Consider the following 20,137-nt stretch of genomic DNA (forward strand, 5'->3'; position numbering starts at 1 on the left):
AGATAAACTCTGGTAAAATAAATGAATTATATCAGGTATTTCATTACAGAAAAGGAGATCAAGTTATCAGACTTATAGAACATATTCTCTAAACATGATTAACTGAGAGGTACTTTTGTATGAATGAAAGGAAGGAAGAATGGAAAAAAGGGAAGGAAGGAAATGTTCCACTTTCATTGTTTTGTAAGAATTTAAAATTGAGAGCTTAAGATTTTGAATGCCAAAAGCTACACTCATAAATCTTCACAAGTATGGCTGCATAAACATGAGATGGACAAGGATAAAACCAACAGACATGGTGATGTGGAAGGGCAAAAGCCCATGAGGCATCAACCTTACGAAGACTTACAGGTAACTAATGAATGCCAAAAGTAGGAGACTAGTGTCTCCCTGGGATGAGTATATACCTATTGGTTAATCAAATACCAAATGGTCAGCCCTGAAAACTTACATACAAGTAACATTATACATATTGGGCTGGTTTTATTTATATATTTAGGAACACACACACCAACAATAAATGAAAATAAGATGACAAGAATTCGGAAAAACAAGATTTGAAGGAGAAAAGGGAAGGGGGAAATGATTCAACTATATTATAATCTCAAAATATAAAATTAATAAATTTTAAATTAAGATTTGTATGTGTTATATATATTCCCAGGCCCCTTCATCCTACTACTTAGAAAAAACAAATATCATATCTTTGCAATACTATATAGTCAGCAGGTTACCAACCTCCTTGTGTAGAAATCATGGTAAGAAGGAAATCTTCCCAGGTGGGTCTCTGATGTCTTTTGTCACCCTCAGTGTTGAACAGCAATGAGTTGCTGAAATGGAACTGCTAGACCAGTAGGGGTGCTCTGTGATGTTACAGTTTCAATGGAGTCATGGTATTTGCCACCTTTCCTTACAAGGGAACAAGAGGGCTTAGAGCCTTTGTTCTACAACTTTTAAACTGTTTTGTAGCCCTAAATGTCATTATTCCTCAGCCCTTGTCACTGGCTAGCATTTGTGTTACAACTTTCAGGTCCATGATTTTAAGATGCTTTAAGGCCACTTGCTGCCACTGCTGTCAATATTACATCTATTGTCACCACTCTCACTCCCATTTCTACAGGGCTGTCACCCTGCTCTTCTGTGACTCTGCCTCAACATTTGTGAAGGCCACTTGACAGTTCCAGAGCTTTTGCCACAAACAAGACCTCTCCCATGGTTTGGTTGTTTCCGCATTTCTGTAGCTTATTCTCTCTCCCAAGCTTCACCTCCTCTTTAGTAGACATTTTGCCAGTGACTCTACGGCCAGCCAGCGCTTCTGCACTGTCTCTGCTTCCTCTGTTTCTTTCTTCCCATCACCAACACAACCAAAAAGACTGATTTCCTATCTAAAAACAGATAGAAAGCTGCAGCTCAAGATAAGTGTGGGACAGGCTGAAGGGAGAAGGGGGGAAGGGCATAGATTTGGTTTTTGTTGCATGTATACCTCGGTTGGTTGGTAGAGTGATACTGGCTTCATAGAAAGAGTTTGGGAGTGCCCCGCCCCCTCATAACTTAAGAAGTATTGGTTGTTTCTCTTCTCTGAAAGTCTGGTAGAATTCTGCTGTGAGTCTGTCTGAGCCTGGGATATTTTTAGTTGAAGAGTTTTTTGGGTGTTTTGTTTTGTTTTGTTTGGATTTGTTTTTATTACTATTTCCGTCTCCATCGGTCTGCTTAGGTTATTGATCTCTTTTTGGCTAAACTTTAGTAGTTGGATGAATCAGGAAATTCATTCATATATTTTAGATTTTCCAACGTAATGTAGGAGAGGGTTTTAAGTATCCCCTTATTATATTAGTTATTTTTCTATTCCTGTAACAAAATAACATGACCAAGGCAACTTATAGAAGAGTTTATTTAGGTTTTGGTTCCACAGGGTTAGAGTCCAAAACATCAGAATGAAGGTAGCAGGTAGCATAACACTGAAACCATGGCTAAAAACTTACATTTCAATCGACAAATGCAAAATGAGAAGACATTTGGAATAGCATGAGTCTTTTTAAAGTTCAAAGCTCACAATTGCTGACAGTCCTTGCCTAAATAGCCACACCCCATCAACAGTCTCACCAATTAGCAACCAAATATCCAAAAATACGAGCAAGCAGGAGCCATAGTCAATCCAACCCCCAGAATTGCAATATTCAGAATTTCTCTGCTGTCCTCTGAATGTTTCCCTTTTCATTTCATATATTGTTAATTTGTATTATTACTTTCTTCTTAGTAGTTTTGTCGAGAATCTGCTCATCTTGTTTATCTTCTCAAAGAACAAACTCCTGGATTTATTTACTCTCTGTGTTGTTTTATTGCTTTCTACTTCAGTAATTTGTAGTTTTACATCACGTCTTTAAAATAAAATGACACTTTAAATCAAATGGACCTAACAGATATCAACAAAATATTTTATGTAAGCACCAAAGAATATACAGTGCACAACAACACATACAAATTTTTCTTATTGATTTTAGTCTGAAGTCTGTATAACAAAAAAAATGTGGTACATCCACACAGTGGAATATTACTCAGCTATCAAAAACAATGACTTTATGAAATTCATAGGCAAATGGATGGAACTGGAAAATATCATCCTGAGTGAGGTAACCCAATCACAGAAAAACGCACATGGTATGCATTCATTGATAAGTGGATATTAGCCCAAATGCTTGAATTACACTAGATGCACAGAACACATGAAACTCAAGAAGGATGACCAAAATGCGAATGCTTCACTCCTTCTTTAAAAGGAGAACAAGAATACCCTTAGGAGGGAATAAGGAGGCAAAGTTTAGAACAGAGGCAAAAGGAACACCCATTCAGAGCCTGCCCCACATGTGGCCCATACATATACAGCCACCAAACTAGATAAAATGGATGAAGCAAAGAAGCGCAGGCCGACAGGAACCGGATGTAGATATCTCCTGAGAGACACAGTCAGAATACAGCAAATACAGAGGCGAATGCCATCATTAAACCACTGAACTGAGAATGGGACCCCCATTGAAGGAATCTTAGAAAGGACTGAAAGAGCTTGAAGGGGCTTGAGACCCCATATGAACAACAATGCCAACCAGAGCTTCCAGGGACTAAGCCACTACCCAAAGACTATACATGGACTGACCCTGGGCTCCAACCTCATAGGTAGCAATGAATAGCCTAGTAAGAGCACCAGTGAAAGGGGAACCCCTTGGTCCTGCCAAGACTGAACCCCCAGTGAACGTGATTGCTGGGGGGAGGGCGGTAATGGGGGGAGGATGGGGAGGGGAACACCCATAGAGAAGGGGAGTGGGAGGGGTTAGGGGGATCTTGGCCTGGAAACCGGGAAAGGGAATAACAATTGAAATGTATATAAGAAATACCCAATTTAATAAAGATGAAAAAAAATAGAACAACACTGGAAACAATACTAGGCACAGTGACATATAGTCTTATATGACTAATATATATAATGTGTATTAGCTATATAATACAATATTGCTTATAATTATATAATATATTTGTTATTATATATAATAAACATATAAATCATATATTTATATTTGTTTAGTTATTTATTTTTACTTATATTTTATTTGTATATTTATTAAATATTTATATATGTATTTATCTAAAAGTTATCTAAAATATTAATATTTGTTTAAAATGTATACATAAATATAAATATATGTTTATACCTTTATAATTATATATATTTCACTATATTATGTTATATATGGTTATATATAATCCTGTATTAATGTATGTAATATACATTATACATATATACTAGTCATATAAGACTATATGTTAGTGTGCCTAGTATTGCTTCCATTATAATAAAATATAAATTATATATGTAATGTATAATTATATATATATGTGTTTGTTTGTATGTGTGTATGTGTTTGTGTGTGTGTGTATGTGTGTGTATGACTATATGTCAATGTGCCTAGTCTTATTGTAACTTGATTTGCAGTGTTTGGTTGATATCCCTGGGAGGCCTTCTCTTTTCTATAAGAAAATGGAAGAGGAGTGGGACTCAGGGGGAGTTAGTTCTAACAACTGCAGTCTCCTTTTTCTCCACTCCTTCCAGTCCCTCAATCTCTCTCCCCCACCAACCCTCTTCCCCAGTGCCTAACAAGTTACAATAAGACTAAGCACATACCTTCATATCAAGACTCAACTATCTTCATAGCAGTTTTATTCATAAATTAGAAACAGCCTAGGTGTCCCTCATCCAAATAATGGATAAAGAAACTGTGGTATGTTTACATGTAAAAGTATTACTCAGCTGTTTAAAAAAAATAAGTGACATCACAAAATTTTCAGTCACATGGATGAAACTAGAAAAAATATTTCTGAGTGAAGTAACCCAGACCTAGAAATACAAGCATCATATATACTCACTTATAAGTGCATGATAGTCTTAAGTAAGGGATAATTATGCTACCATCCATAGACTCAGAGAAGCTAAGTAACAAAGAGGGCTCAGGGAGGACTGTGGATCTCACTGGGAAGGGGAGATACAATAGATTTCTCAGTTGTACAGGTGTTTGTTTATTGTTGTTGGATACAATATTTTAGGCTGTTTCTATTACAGAGAAGTCTTTCTTTCTTTCTCATCTATGGCTGATAGTTTTGTTGGATAAAGTAGTGTTGGCAGGCACTCACTGTCTTTTAGAAGTTAGGAGTGATTGCTCCAAGTTCTTTCAGCTTTCAGTTTCTATTGAGAAGTCACCTGTTATTCTGATGGAATTCTCTTCATATATGGCTTGTATTCTTCTGCTGCAGATTTCAATATGCTTTCTTTGTTCTGTATACTTAGTATACGTTCGTTATTTTATGGCACAGGGAATTTCTTGCCTGGTCTTATCTAGTTGGCGTTCTGTGTACTTACTGCATCTGCACAGGTTAGGTATGTCAGTTGTTAGTTTGAGGAGGTTTTATTTTATGATATTAACAATGGTGTTGTCTATGCCATAGGTGTGGAATTTATCTCTCTCATTTGTGCCTTTATTTCAAAGGAGTCTCATACTTCTTACACACTCCTTTCCTGGGCTTTGAATTTTTTCTCATATTCTCTCCTTGTTTTGTCTAGACCCTCTACTTTGCTTTTGAGTCCAGATATACTGCTACCTGCTTGATTTATTCTACTTGTAAGGTGTAAGTCATGAAACGTTTTCTCCTCTAATCGGTATATTGAGCATTGTCTTGATTCCATCTTCATTTTAGCTTCTGTTCTCCTCAATGTTTCTACCTATTTCTTGGACTCAGTTTTTTAATCCTGAATTACTGTTGTCATTTCATTTAGCTGTGTATTTGTGTTGTCTTAGATATCACTCAGGTGTTTGCTCTCTATTCTCTTGGAGTTCCGTGAATTGTTTGTGTCTTCATTAACTTCCTTGAATTGATAAAAATTTTTGATTATTCTTTGAAATTCTTTCATTGGCTAATCAAGGTAGTTTTCATTAGAGATTACTAGATTGAAAGGAGACATGCTGTCTTGGCCATTTATGTTGCCTTATCTTTTGTGGTTTGATATGTGCATGTGAACTTCTTTATTTTGCTATGTGTGTGATGTGTGGATCTGTCCTACTTTAAGTTGAGCCAGTGTAGAAGCTGTGCGACCAGAAATTGGCCAGGTAAAGTGATGGATGAGCTGTTTAAATGGACAAGGCAGAGATGTCTCTGAAACTGTGGATACAGAGGTGGCAGCATGCAAGGGTAGGATAGGTGGTGACAGAGTGTCTCATCAAAGTTGGAGCCATGGATCTGGAGGAAGGACTATGCATATGGAGATGGCAACAGATTGGGTGAAATAATGGGAAAGGGAAGAAGCAAAGTATTCAATGAAACTGGTTCTTGGGCTTGGGTAGGAAGCCTATAGGTGTGGAGATAACTGTGAGTGAGGGCTGTGGAAAAGGAGGAATGGCAAAGGCAATGGAGCAACTTACCCAGTAAGGATGCCTTATGAACAATGATGAGTCACAGGTCACATCTGGAGCTAAGCTCGTGAGGATGCATGGCGGAAGGCAGGGTGAAGATAGAAGAAGGGAGAAACAACTTACTTTGAGCATTTTACAGTATCTGTGTATGTGATCTTCCATTGGTTATATCTTTTAAATTATCTTTTGCTCATACTAAGTAATCCTTCTCTCTCTCTCTCTCTCTCTCTCTCTCTCTCTCTCTCTTTCTCTCTCTCTTTCTCTCTCTCTCTTTCTTCTTTGTGTGTGTTTTAACAAAATGCCTTTTTTTATTTCTCTTCATTGATTATATTTCCACTTTTTCTCAATTTTTTAAAATCTTAATACTTGCAAAACTTTATCTGTCTTACCCTATTGGCTAGCACTCTAGTACAAATTTCCACTAAAATACTTGGAAATCATTCTCTTCTTCTTTCTTCATTATTGTTTCCTAATTAAAGTCAGCATCAAGTAAAATATTTGTTGTATCAAAACAAGGCAATTTCCATTTATGGAAGAAACAACTGTTTGTCTAATCAATAGTCACTTCTTTGCAACAATATCTAAAGTATATATACCTTCCTCTAAGCATGTAACTGTCCCACAGTTGCACTAAATCATATAACAGTACCTTGGGTACTGAGACATGGACAAATTTCTGCTGAATATTATTGCAGGGCTCTCTGGGGCCTACCAGCGGTATAAATAAGACATGGGGGCTGCTAAATAAGTTTAAAGCTTAGGCCTTTTGCTGGAACAGTCTCTCAGCTACTGTTTAAACTTAACCCAATTATTCTATCCTACGTGCCATTTGGCTAGCTCTATACCTTTCTCTGCTCCAGTCTCTGTTTCTTTCTGAGCACTCAAGTCTGTTCTTGAATCCTTCTTCTGTGTCACTCTCTCTGCCCACAAGTTCAGAGTGTGGGAGATGAGGGGTGTTAGGAATAATGCTTTTATACACTGTTCAAAATTTACCCTTGTGTTATTCAAATGCTGATTTCTCTGCCACCACATCTTGTTTCAATCCAGATGGACACCAGATTGCTAATGCTTATACCAAGAATCCCCTGTCTCGAGTTTGTGTAAATAGTTCTTATCAATTATTCTCTGCCTTGTCAATAAATGCTGATCACCCAGTGGCTTGGAAGAACAGCCAATAGACCTGGACAACTACCAACCATAGGAAAGATGTGGGAGAAAGAGATTCAGAACAGCAGCAAACTAGAGGAATTGGAGCTATGGAGAGAGTGTCCAAAGGGCCAAGTCAGTAATAATATGCAGGTATCATGGGGTGAGTCTGGGAGATGACAGATTAGCATAGAAAGTAAAGCATTTGAACGTTCAGCTGTTGGGGTGAAGTTTTAAATAAACACTGGGAGTTAGCATAAGGTAAATAAAGATAGCCACCCATTTAATTCACTGTAATATTTATAATAAAGATAATTTATTTACAGGTTTACTCTCTGCCCACCTATTGACCATCACGTATTTACTACAACTAATCAGTAGCAGGGTAACCTCTGATTTATTTCCAGATTGCCTTTAGGGAGGTGAAGAAGGACGAATATTTATAAAATAGAAAGCCCAGGGATGGGCAATGGAAATGACAATACCAGAATCCTGGCAGCACTTAGTTCTCTGCAGGTATAGAATTAGCAATTGAACATACAGGGACACACCTCCTCACTATGTAAAAGAAGGCTATTCCAATGGGATATTTTTAGAATAGATTTCATTATCTGATACTGGTACCACTCAGGCAAATAGTGTCAGCCCTCGCTTGTAAAGAAAATGTATCATGTACATTATGTCCAAATAAACCTATAGATAACATTTTCTTAATGTGAACACTTATTAATATAATAATAATAATTAATAATAAGTTCAGTTGCATGATACCTATTTATCCCTAGACTATATTATTGTTCTTAGATGCAAAATTGACTTTGATTTTGCACTTTCCAATGAATAAGACTTCTTCCTGGTTGGGGGACAATGACTGGGGTATATACCATGATTAATTCACTTTTTTGCTTAGCATCTGATATAACAGTGGTCATTCATCACTCACTTCTACTGCCACCCTTGAGGAAGATATTCACCCTGACATTGTCATCTTAATTCTTAGTATAGTATATCAGTTAAACTGTATAAACACTGAATAAAATTTTCATGGTCCCCACTCCTCCCATTGCTTCCTCTCTTTTGTGTTTTTTCCATGACAGCAAAGTAACGGAGGACTATTTGATCTTTGTTCAAAGACAAAAGGAGTCAACCTGGAGCTTTCAACTGCGCTGTAGGAATGGCCTTGAAGCATTGTGGTAAGATTAATCTTCCCAGTGCTGATACTGAAAGGAGAGATTGATAGTGACATATATCTGGAATGAGTCCTGAATAGTGGACAGCAGTTTGGTTGGATAATAAGGACTTTGGACCAGAAAGTGATTCAATCTAGATAAAAAGCCATGTAGGAAGATTTCTCCAAATAACACAAATGTTCGTATGTCCCAAATAGAGCTCAGCCAAGAGTAACCTTTGAAAAGTAACATTTTAATAACCTGTACAGCATAACCTATTATTTGGGGCAAGAGGAGAAAGTTCATGCAAGCAGAGATGGAGCTTATGCTGTATGAGCAACATAAACTTTCATTCACCAGGGCCAGTTTGGCTAAGAGCAGACATCCACACAAAACTCCAGACATGGCATCATTTCCCAAGGAAATCAGCCAGCCACCTGGTGGCAGGTTGATTGCATTGGACCATTTTCATCACTGAAGGAACAGCTCTTTGTTCTCGCTGGGGAAAAACCAAACCAAATCAAACAACAAACAAACAAACTCTCTAGTATGATTTTGCTTTTTTGTATTTCCTTCCTTTGATATTTCTGCTAAGCCCACACTCATGGTATTCTCTACAACATTATAGAATATGTGTGACAAAGAAACTTATATCAAATATTGAGCTTATGCCCATGGATCTCACTGAACCATCCTGTCCCCCTCATCCAGAAACAGCTGGTCTAGTAAAATTATGAAATGGCCTTTGGAAAGCTCTATTATGGCTCCAGCTGGTGAGAGCATGTTAGGGCTGGAATACTCTTTTTCTGTGGATAAGATAGGCTCTAAATCAATGTAAATACACAGAGATGTTTTTCCTCAACTCAAGAGCTGAGAACCATGATACAAGAATGATATTTTCAAACTGCTCCAAATGAGTTTGTTTCTTTTTCTTGAAACTTACTTATGTTGGTTTATAGGTCTTATTACCTAATGGAGAAATTGTGCCATAAGAAAGTACATTTTTTTTTGGAACTGAAGACTGCCATTGGTCATTTCAAACAACAGCAAAACCACATGAACAAGCTCCTTTAGAGAGCTGCTCTTCTTCCAATATTTGTTAACAAAAGTTAATGAAGAACTGCAAAAATCTATGGAAATGAGACTGTTAATACTATATTCTTCATAAATGAGAATTTTAGTCACTCACCATAGTAAACAACCATGGTTAACTAAGGTACCTGTTGGAAACAATGGAAAGATAAGGGAAGTTATAGATATAATCTATGACTCATGACCAGTTACAGTCCAAACTGGAGCAAATAGTACTGTTTATCTCTTCCTTACTTCAGAGAAATGGTGCAGGCTGTGTGTGTGTGTGTGTGTGTGTGTGTGTGTGTGTGTGTGTGTGTGTGTACATCCTTGGTATGTATGTCTGTATGTTTGTGTGCCCATCCATGTTTGTACATGCATATGTGTATATTGATGTTCCTTGACTTTTAATGAAAATATATCACAATAAACCCACTATATGTAGAAAATATAAATTTGACACCTAATATACTAAACATAATAGCTTAGCGAAACTATGGAGTGTTGGTTGTTCAGAATAGAGCATTTGAAGCAGACTTGGGAGCCACAGATATCTGTCACCACACAGCATCTAAAGAAATTAGCATATCACTAGTCTGGCAAAAGATTAAAATTCAAAATACCGCAGCTGCCACTGGATGCCTACCACACAGGCACTGTCATGAAGCTTGAAAGACATAAAAACAATGGTAATCAGGGAACATCTTTATACTGCAATTTTCTTGTCTTCAATACCTACTCTAACCAAAAGGTAATAATATTTGCTAAATATATCTCAGGATTAATTTAATAGGATACTTAAATGCAGGTTTGGCTAGGTTAAAGAGAAATGTGCAACTGGCAGAGATGGATAAGATACTTTCTGTGAATGAGAAAGATCAGCATATTTTGTCATCCAGGGAGCACTTCTATCAGCTTCGGGTGAAAGATATTTTATGTACATCTGTTACTTGGAAGGAAACAAGGCAGACATGAATGATTATAAAAGCTGTGCTGGCACCAGGGGAAGGGGAAGCCCTGGGTCCTGCTAAGACTGAACCCCCAGTGAACTAGACTGTTGGGGGGAGGGTGGCAATGGGGGGAGGATGGGGAGGGGAACACCCATAAAGAAGGGGAGGGGGGAGGGGGATGTTTGCCCGGAAACCAGGAAAGGGAGTAACATTTGAAATGTAAATAAGAAAGACTCAAGTTAATTAAAAAAAAAAAAAAAAAAAAAAAGCTGTGCTGGCAAGAACTACAGGACTGTGCTATAGGAAACTACATTTCCCAGATTCCCCCTTTTCATAACATTCAGAGTGAAAGCTGACCCAACATTCTATAGAATTGTGGGTGAAGTTTGTCAGATATAAGTAAAAGAGGAATCATCGAATTCAGACACCCAAATGTGTTTCCAGTGTGCCTCCTTCCTTTTTCCTGACTCCGTGTTGCTTTCCACTGCTGACTTCACTGATCCTCCATCTGATGCCAATGTAAGACCCAGAGAAGTCACAGCTGCTCAGTCCCTGGCTCCCATAGCTCTCCCAATCTTTCTTACTTGAAAGCTATAAAGCTTCTGAAAGTTCCCACTTGTCCATCTACACGGTTGGTGCTTTAGCCAAATTGGTTAGTGATTCTCAGACGTGCCTCCAATGAAATGTTTATTTTCAAGATGCTCCTTTGTGTTGGGACAATATTCTGTAAAGTCCTTATTTCCACAGGCAGTTACAAGGGCTCTGTCTTCCTAACCGAATCTTAACTAATGAAAGGTAGTCTGAACAGAGCTCTGGTTGTGCTGGTTACTTCCTTCAAGGCCTTACAAGAATCCCAAGCACACACACAATAGTATGTTGTGAAAGTGTAGCTCACTGTGGCATGAAAACCAAACAGGAAGCCTGGAACTAAGCCTAGATATTCTCCAGTAATAAGCACCCTTTGGTTCTACATGCACTAAGTGGATTAACCACAGTTACAGTGCTCTGTGTTGAGCGACCGCCACCAGGGGGCAAAGATAATATCTTAATACAAAGCAGTAACAGTGAGAGTTGTTTACTTAATACCAGGATATAAGCATTACTGTACTGTGCGATTTATTCAAGCTGCCTCTTATCTCCATGAATCTTGCAGGTTAGATATTACTAACGTTATTTTCCTGAGAAGAAACAGATGGCCAGAGTGTACGTAACTTGCCTGTCTCAACAGTAAAGCAAGAAATCCTTCTAGGAAGACATATGACTACTACTTACTTGCTAAACAATCTTGCCATGTTGGTCTCCAGAGTAGGACTCCTGAGTACTCTTTTTCTTGAGCATGTGTGTCTCACAATAACCTCCACACTGAATCCCTTTTAAACCGCACTGTGTTCTATCTCCTCTCTTTTCATATCCTTCTGGGAGGTTTTCACATAGAACCATTTCTCATGAACAATGTTCAATTGATGAATATTGTCTATAGACATTTTTGGGGGGTTCTTAGAACTAAAACTTGTTCGTTCATTTATTTAACAAATCATTCCCATGCTTCTGAATAGCCGGTAAATGATTCCATCCCAATACTGAGGTAATCATAAAAAGCTCCATCAAGCAGGCCTCTGGTATTTTCAACACAGTAATTCCAATGGAAATATTATGGCGCAGTCAGAGAGCATCAACTGTGAAAAGGCCACTCCTTTTGCTCTTCTGCATTTTCTCTCTATAGAGTTGTCAATATCTATGTCTCATACAACGCATGGAGAAGACAGTTCAGTCTTTGTCTTACTAACTGCTGACTAGAGAGGTTAGGTGCTCAGGCCTCAAGTAGCTTATAGGCACAAATATCATAATTATAAAGAACTCACTGATGCACTGACATGGCCAAAGGGTGCCAACCTTAGCCGTTTGGCTGATGGTTCTTTATACTCATGAAAAAGCAGTGTATGAAAAACAGGAGGCTGGGTCTAGTCTCTTAATCACATCTCTGCTTTGCACCCAGCTTGATGCATGACACAAAGTACATGAAGTACATGCCTAAGAAATGCAATGACTCAATTTATTATCTAATACTTTTATTATCAGTAAACAATGAGGTACTATTTGCCACATATTATGCATCAGACACCACACAAAGCTGCGACGAAACAGGCATAATCCTTTCTCATATCTAACAGTCTCAAATTACTAAAGTAAGAAAGCCTTCCTGGTAACTCATACTATTATTACCCTTGGGACTGATTTTACAGATCTGAGCTTCGGTTTCCTCAATGTCTAGCTGGTAGTTGGAAGAATTTCCTATTTTATAAAGTTATTTAGGTCTTAAGAGTGGTATGCATTGTTTAGACTATATAGTGCATCATGAAAATCAACTTAATATTTAGATAATTAAAATAATATGTCCACATGTTTTTGTTTTTGTTTGTTTTGTTTTGTTTTGTTTTTAAGACAGAGTTTCTCTGTGTAGCCATGGCTGTTCTGGAGCTCATTTTGTAGACCAGGCTGACCTTTAACTTAGAGATTCATCTGCCTCTGCCTTCTAAATGCTGGGATTAAAGGTGGCCATCACCACATAGCCAATATGTTCACATTGTTATGTTAATTTTATGAAGAATCCAGCAATGCTAGAATTGCTGTACTTTTCATCCAGATTTCTGCCATTTACTAAAGCTCTCTTTACATCATACTGTACATTTGACGTCCTGCACAGGATCTACTGTATCTCAACAATAGAATGTAGATAGTAGATTCATAAAATAAAAACAACTCTAGGGTCACCAAGTGTCCTGAATACATTTGAGGAGACATAGAATCTTACGAAACTACTCACAGTCGTGTACTAACAGGACACTTGGTAGAATCATTTGGTTGAAAGAGCCATCATCCAAAATCAGTCTGATCTCAATATATGTTGGCTGCAGAGCAATTGGTTGCCAGACTTCGTACAGTAATTCAGGCTCTGAGCCTGAAGGGTTTCTCCATTTTGTTTTGCACACAAAAGGTGAGCAGTGTATCCACCTACATTTTACAGACTGCTCCTCCATCGTGCTCCATTAACATTTATGCAAATTGTTAAACACTTTGCATTCCAAATCAGCACAAAATACTCTCCAGTCATGCATTATGGTTTTTGGTTTTTTTTTTTGGTAAAATACACTGTGAAAACTTATTAGCTTAGTGGAAAGGACACGCATATGTAAAAATAATTTTTAAAAATGTCTAGTGATTCTTGCTGCTCAGATAAAGATATCTCCAATTCCTACCACATCTGAGTCTTCATTATTCTTCACAATACAGTGAAGCCATTGTCCGTTTAAAACTTAAGGCACATGAGGAAAACATTGTACAGGTGTTCCATGAGCCGTTTTTTTCCTGAGGCTTCCCAGTGGCTGAATTGAAATGCTGGATGGATGATTTTAAATGCTCCAGGTGGGGAAAGAAATGGATGCCTTAAGACTCTAGAACACCTCTAAGTTTTTAAAGGCAGCAAGTTTTACTGTGCTTTGGAAATTTTGTCTCTACTAAATACATTAAATATACTTTATATAGAATCAGTAGATATTTATCTGAGCAGATAACTTAGTTGTTGAATAATTTCTTTTTACCTTTGAGAATGAGTGACAAGTTATCTCAAACAAATGATAAGGACTGTATCCCCAGATAAAAGCATAAGCTACTCAAAATTATCCTTAAGAGAAATACATTTCAAAACATGAAAATAAATACACCATGATCCAAAATGGTTACTTCATAAACATGTTAGTCTGTAACAGTTAGAAAACCACTTGTTTTCTCAGAACTGAATTGCAGTTTGTGATAGTGGCCAGAAGAGGGCAGGATCTTGTTTCTTATGACCCTAAAGTTCTTTGTGCATTTACAAATAACTTTAAAGAGAACATTCAAAAATATTTCCTTTTTACAAATAGTAGCTAAAGAGTACAAAAACGGACATTCCAAAAATATATTCAAATTTATTAGGATTGCTTACTATTGGTCATTTATCAGCAAATAAAATGTTTTTAAATACTTGGAACAATTTCTGGCTCATTTGTGGTGGAGGAGGAAAAGTGGGGAGGGAAAAAGGAAGAGGGGAAGATAGAGTTGTTTTAGAATAATAACCACAATCTCCCACTCCTGGTTCATATTCTGCCATATGAATTTCTTTTTACACATGTTCACAACTATAAACCCAACTGTACAATAAAATAAAAGCATGTATGACTTTATAATAAAAGTGATAATTTAGGGAGAAAATTCATTAGTTTAAAATAATAGTATTTCCTGAAATAAGTTTATTCAAGGCATATATTGATTAAATGTTTCTTTGATTTAATAAATGCTAAAGAAAATCTAAAATATATTACACTGCTTAGAAAAATAGCAATTAAGACAGAGGTCATTCTTATGCTCTTTGAAGTTCATTAATAAGGGTGTGTGCGTACATGCGTGTGTGCGTGTCTGTGTGTGTATGTGTTGCATGGCTCCAGAAACACCACAGAATGGTAGAGTGAATATGTTACAGATGCTCCTGATTGGGCCTGAAATACAGTCTACCACCAGTTACTAAATGTTTGCTAGGAAGGTGGGGCGGCTCCCTAATCATCCCTGGAAATGCATAATCCAAAGTTGGCCGAAAAGGCAATGCTGGAACGAGTCCAGGCGTTAGGTAGGGCGACACAAAACCAGACAGTGCTCTTCCTGGAGAAGAATATGCCAGGCGCAGTGGGCTGAAAGCTAGCCTAGGATTGAAACTGTAGAGAGTTGAATCTCCTCCGTAAGCAGCAGACGCAGCTTCAAGAGGAGAGAGAGCTGATTTATTATTTAGAGTCCCAAAGCCAATGCCAGCAAGACTAAAATCTGAAGCCCTCTGAAAGGTTGCATTTTCCAAGTCTGCATGAGCTAGGTCCCTGCAGTCTGGCTTATGTTCTTTCCCATTTAAGATCTGTTCAATGGCTTGGACTACATCTCCCTTGCAGAACTGTAGGATGCCTTCTAAGCGGCTACGCTTGTAACCTGGAAAAATCCTGGTAAGAATTCCGAGAGGGTCTCGTGGTCTTGAGGTCACCGTGGAAAGGCTGGCTCTGGTAGCAGTGTAGTCTCTGGCCCACTCGCTTTCATTCCCTGATTCCAGATCAGAGGAAGAGAAGGACCTGGGGCTGTCTTCTCCTCCTGACTGATCCGTGGGGCAAGGAGACAGGATGATGGTCGATTTGTCCGAGTGTTCTGAAATAGATGACATGAAGCCCTGTTTCTCCATGGTAACATTACCGTTAGATGATCCCGGAGAACGGTGATGAGTGTTGGAGACTGGTTCTTCGTGTCTACTCTGGCATGACTCACAGTTACTCTGTTTTGGTTCTGCAGAAAACAAAACAAATCAGTCATAAAAATTTGCCACAATAAAATTATGTCCACCTAAAGACAATGGTGGATGAAATAATTCACTCATTCACTCTATGTGTGTGTGTGTGTGTGTGTGTGTGTGTGTGTCTGATGCTGTCTATACAGTATAATTAGCAATTTTGATTCACCCAAAACCATCTTCATGAAAGTCACATTTTAAAGATCATGCAGAGCTAGCCTGTGTGGGAACAGAGGAGGTTTCTCATGCATTTCAGGATATAAAGTTATACAGTTGGTACCTAAATCTCTTAGAAATTAAGGATCAAAAAAGGAGAGTTTGTTGTTACTCAAAGTGTCAATGTGACACACCATCTTGGAATTAAGAGATTTTTCAAATTTTGCTTTGGTCTGTGATGCTCTTCTGTCCCACACACAATGATCCTATATAAAAAGAACTAAGTAAAACAAGTTGTGAATATTCCACTTAATTTAAATGGTGATCTGCAATGTTTTCTGATGTTTCCCTGTATCTTTAAGAAATAGTCCTAAACATGCTCTATAAAAGTTTACAGTTTATTTAAAATGTAAATTATATCCAATTTAACACTAGAGGGGTCAAAATGCTGTCACTACATAAAATATTTGATAAAAGAAAAGTTTGAAATGTAAGTAAAAAATACATCTAATAAAAAATTTTAAAAAAAGAAAAAAGTTGTGGCAATTGTAAGACTGCACACTGGTGTTTTCAACTTTAAGTAATATAAAAACTTGTCAAATGACATTTGCCACATGGAAATCAATTTCTATTACTCTTCTGTTCCACTTGCTTCTACAGCAATTCACTGAGTATTACTTCTGAAACATAGGAAATATCAAAATTAAATCTCTGTCATTTTGTCTAAAAATAATGTATTACTTCTAGATTGAACTCCCAGGACAAATATCTCTACAGAAATACTAGTTTCAAGCTGCACTTCGGGGCTTACAACTGTGATTCCAGTACTGAGGGAACTGTGGTAGACACTTGGTATAATTCCCTTCATCTCTGTCCTCTCTACTTCTGGGGATTCTTTTATTTATTGTTGTAATTTTGGATACTGATAGTTTTCCTTCCTTTGAACATAAGTGTCTTTTACATAGGAAAATGTTATTCCCCTCTGAATCACTGTAGGTCTTTGTCTCGTGAATGAATAAGTCTATGAGTGAATGATATATGCAATATCTTACAATAGTTTATTCATGTTGTTTTAAGAGGGGGTAGTCAATTTAGAAAGCCAATGAAGATGCCTCTAAAATTTGGACTTGTTTTTTATATGCAAGTCGTTGTCACACAATAATCTAATAAAATCATAGGCCTGCAAATTGTACCCTTTAGTACAAAAAGTTTACATAAATCCATACCATCAGTCAAATCTCGTTAGCAATGTACTAAAAGAATGCTGCAGTCTCTCACCTGTCTTGATCTTCCGAGAGAAAGGCTTAAAGTCCATTGATCTATTGAACTAAACTAGAGCATGTGTCAAAACTTGACTTAAGAGAATGCAAATTTTTAATGCAGAGATGGACTTCTTTCAAAATTACAACCTGTTTTGCTAAGATCTGCAATTTTGACCACCAAGCAAAGTTTCTAATTAATAACTTACCGCCGGTTATCGCATAACTTCGTGTGATACAACCTGTTTGGCATTTTAACAAAATGATTTAAAGGAAATTCTCATTCAACATCGGCCCTCTGGAGGGCTGCGAAATGCATGGCCAACACGATTACATTGATATTCCAGGAAAAGTTGATTTGGGCTCATTTTAGTTATAGACACAAACAAGAGATACTAGCCATGACTTTGAGGCCAGAAACTACACGGAAATACTAACACTCTGCTGCATTCTCTCCAGCTACAAACTGACACTCTTGCCAATGGTTTCACAGTCAACAGAGAAGGCTCAAACTATTTCCAATGGGAACTAAATGTTAGTCCCTACAGCTTTACTCTCCTTCGGGAATTGTGCTTAAAGAATTAAAATGGAGTTGGGGCGGGAGAGAAAGAGGTGAGCAATTTCAGTTTCTTCTTATGTGCTAACTGGTGGCAAAACTCTGTCCCAAAACCAAAGATGGCCAAATAACCGCAGGCAGCTGGTTTCGTGTGCAAGAACACTCTGGTTTTACAACTGGAGTGAGTGATACACACCCGCTAAAGTTTTCTCTCAGTGCCTGCGTAAGTTCTTGCCACAGAAAAAGTCAAAGCAGACCGTGCCTACATCCACTCCCGGTCAGCCTGCGGCTGTGACCACCTATACTTCACCGTTTTCATTATCTTTATCAACAGTCAACAGGAATGAGCTCTTCTAGTGAAAGCCGAACTATCCCCGTCCTACCCATCCACAGGGCAGATCCGCATTCCTCAACTTCAGCACTTCTTTCAAACAACTCTTTCTGCCCACTATTAGGGAGATGCTCCTCCTTTCTACACATCCTTCCAGAACAGTCATTTTCTCATGCGAAAAGCAAACCAAAAGACTCACCCTGCTTTCTCTCAGCAAAATCTTGCTGGAAAACCTCGAAAGCTGGGACAGACCGGCTCCCAGGGTGTCTAGAGGCACCCGCTCCCAGAGCAGCTACAGCCATGGGGCTACTCAAAACCTGGGGACTCTCGGTCCTGCCGCTGCCCCCCGACGCTGGAGCTCCGGGCCCGGATGGCTCCTGGTACAGGAGCCTGTGCAGCCCACGGGCCTCGCTCTCCTCCTGCGCCTGCTGCCTGCGCAGCGCCACCTGCGCGGCCATGACACGCTGGCGCTCGGCGATCAGGGTGCACTTAGCACACGCGCAGTCCCGCCAGCGGCAGAAGCGCTTGTGGCCCTTGAGCGCTGATACCACGCCATGGTTGCGACAACGGGCGCACTTCGGGGTCCGCGGGTAGCCGCAGCCCACCGCCCCCAACGCCCTATCCAGCCCAGGGCCCGGAACGCATCCTGCGCGACCCGCACTTGCGGTGGATCGCAGAAAAAGGCCAGGCGGCCTCAGGAAAGTCGCGGACACCGGGATCCCCGACGACACGGACCGCGCGGCCGAAGCGGGAGCAACAGCTCGCCTTGGGGCCAGATGGGGTCCGCAGCCGCCACTGCGGTCTCTACGACCGTGAGGAAATTGCTCCATTGTGAGAAGTCGCTTCTGAGGAGTGGAAACCAGCAAGGGCGCCCTGTCCAGAGCGACTCTGTAGAGATATCGGCTGAGGACCCGCCTAGGTCCCGCTGTCCGGCTCCACGCACTGACGAAGAGTTAGGTCTCCTGTCCCAGAGCAAGAAATCGCCGGGTCTAAGAGCTCCAGAACCTGACCGACGGCGCAGCCAGCCAGTGAGCCTCTGAGTCTAGACGCTGGGACAGTGTCCTGAGCGCTGCCAGTCTCCTGAGCCTACGAGGGCCAGGCTGGAGGACCACCCCGCCCACCTGGTAGGCTGGCCAAGGAAGGAGGCCAAGGGAGGGCCTAGGACTGAGAGTAGGGACTTTCAGAGAAGTGGCCTGTGGGATAGTTTAGAAACTGTCCTGATCTGACTGAAAGGTCCATTAAGAAAAAGAAACCTGTATGTAGTTTGGATATTCACCCCCTGTCAGATGTGGAGTTAGTGAAGGACCTTTCCTAATCTGTGGGCTGTCATTTTGTCCTAATGACAGTGTCCTTTGGCTTACAGAAGCTTTCTGTTTTCATGAGGTCTCATTTATTAATTGTTGACATTAGTGCCTGAGACATTGGTGTTCTGTTAAGGAGATTGTCTCCTGTGCTGACAAGTTCAAGACTATTCCTACTTGCTGTTCTATTAGATTCAGTGTATCTGGTGATAGCCAAAATATATACAGAACCAAAGAAGATATACACCAACAATTCGAATAACCCGATTAGAAATGGGGCACAGAGCTAGAGAGAGATTTCTCAACAGAGGGATCTCGAATGGCTGAAGAGCATGTAAAGAAATATTCAAAGTCCTTAGTCATCAGGGAATGCAAATCAAAGTAACTCTGAGATTCCACCTTAAACTCATCCACCGACTGAGATGAAAATCTCAAAGGACAGCACATGCTGGCAAGGTTGTGGAGCAAAGGGAACACTCCTCCACTGCTGATGAGAGTGCAAACTTGTTCAACCACTCTGGAAATCCATTTGGCAGTTTCTCACAAAACTGGGAAGAGCTCTACTTCAAGACCCAGCTGTACCACTCCTGGACATATACCCAAAAGATCTTTCACCACCCCACAAAGACACCTGCTCAACTATGTTCATAGCAACTTTATTTCTAATAACTGGAAACCACCTAGATGTCCCTCAAGAATGGACAAAGAAAATGTGGTTCATTTGCACATTGGAATACTACTCAGGTATTAAAAACAAGAACATCATGAACTTCATAGGCAAATGGATAGAACTAGAAAATATCCTGAGTGAGATAACCCAGACTCAAAAGACATGCATGGTGTGTACTCACTGATAAGTGAGTATTAGCCATGAAGTACAGACTAACC

General features: G+C 39.3%; 1 protein-coding gene across 1 annotated transcript; it reads right to left on the minus strand.

Moving 5' to 3' along the window:
- Window positions 1–12,348: 12,348 nt before the first annotated feature.
- Window positions 12,349–18,885, minus strand: Dmrta1 (DMRT like family A1). Its single transcript, XM_032889385.1, has 2 exons — window positions 18,148–18,885; window positions 12,349–15,642 (listed from the first exon to the last, which is right to left on the minus strand). Exons 1-2 carry the CDS (start codon window positions 18,776–18,778, stop codon window positions 14,801–14,803), a joined length of 1,473 nt encoding a protein of 490 aa, XP_032745276.1. The 5' UTR covers window positions 18,779–18,885; the 3' UTR covers window positions 12,349–14,800.
- Between the last annotated feature and the right edge of the window lie 1,252 nt (window positions 18,886–20,137).

The sequence above is a fragment of the Rattus rattus genome, chromosome 1 (assembly GCF_011064425.1).
Source record: "Rattus rattus isolate New Zealand chromosome 1, Rrattus_CSIRO_v1, whole genome shotgun sequence".
NCBI classification, from domain to species: domain Eukaryota; kingdom Metazoa; phylum Chordata; class Mammalia; order Rodentia; family Muridae; genus Rattus; species Rattus rattus.

Excerpts from the sequence above, each read along its gene's own strand:
- Dmrta1 (XM_032889385.1), bottom strand. The coding sequence starts at position 18,778 with ATGGAGCAATTTCCTCACGGTCGTAGAGACCGCAGTGGCGGCTGCGGA. Across the intron at positions 15,643-18,147 it reads TTTTGCTGAGAGAAAGCAGG|AACCAAAACAGAGTAACTGT; the intron begins GTGAGTCTTTTG and ends TGTTTTCTGCAG.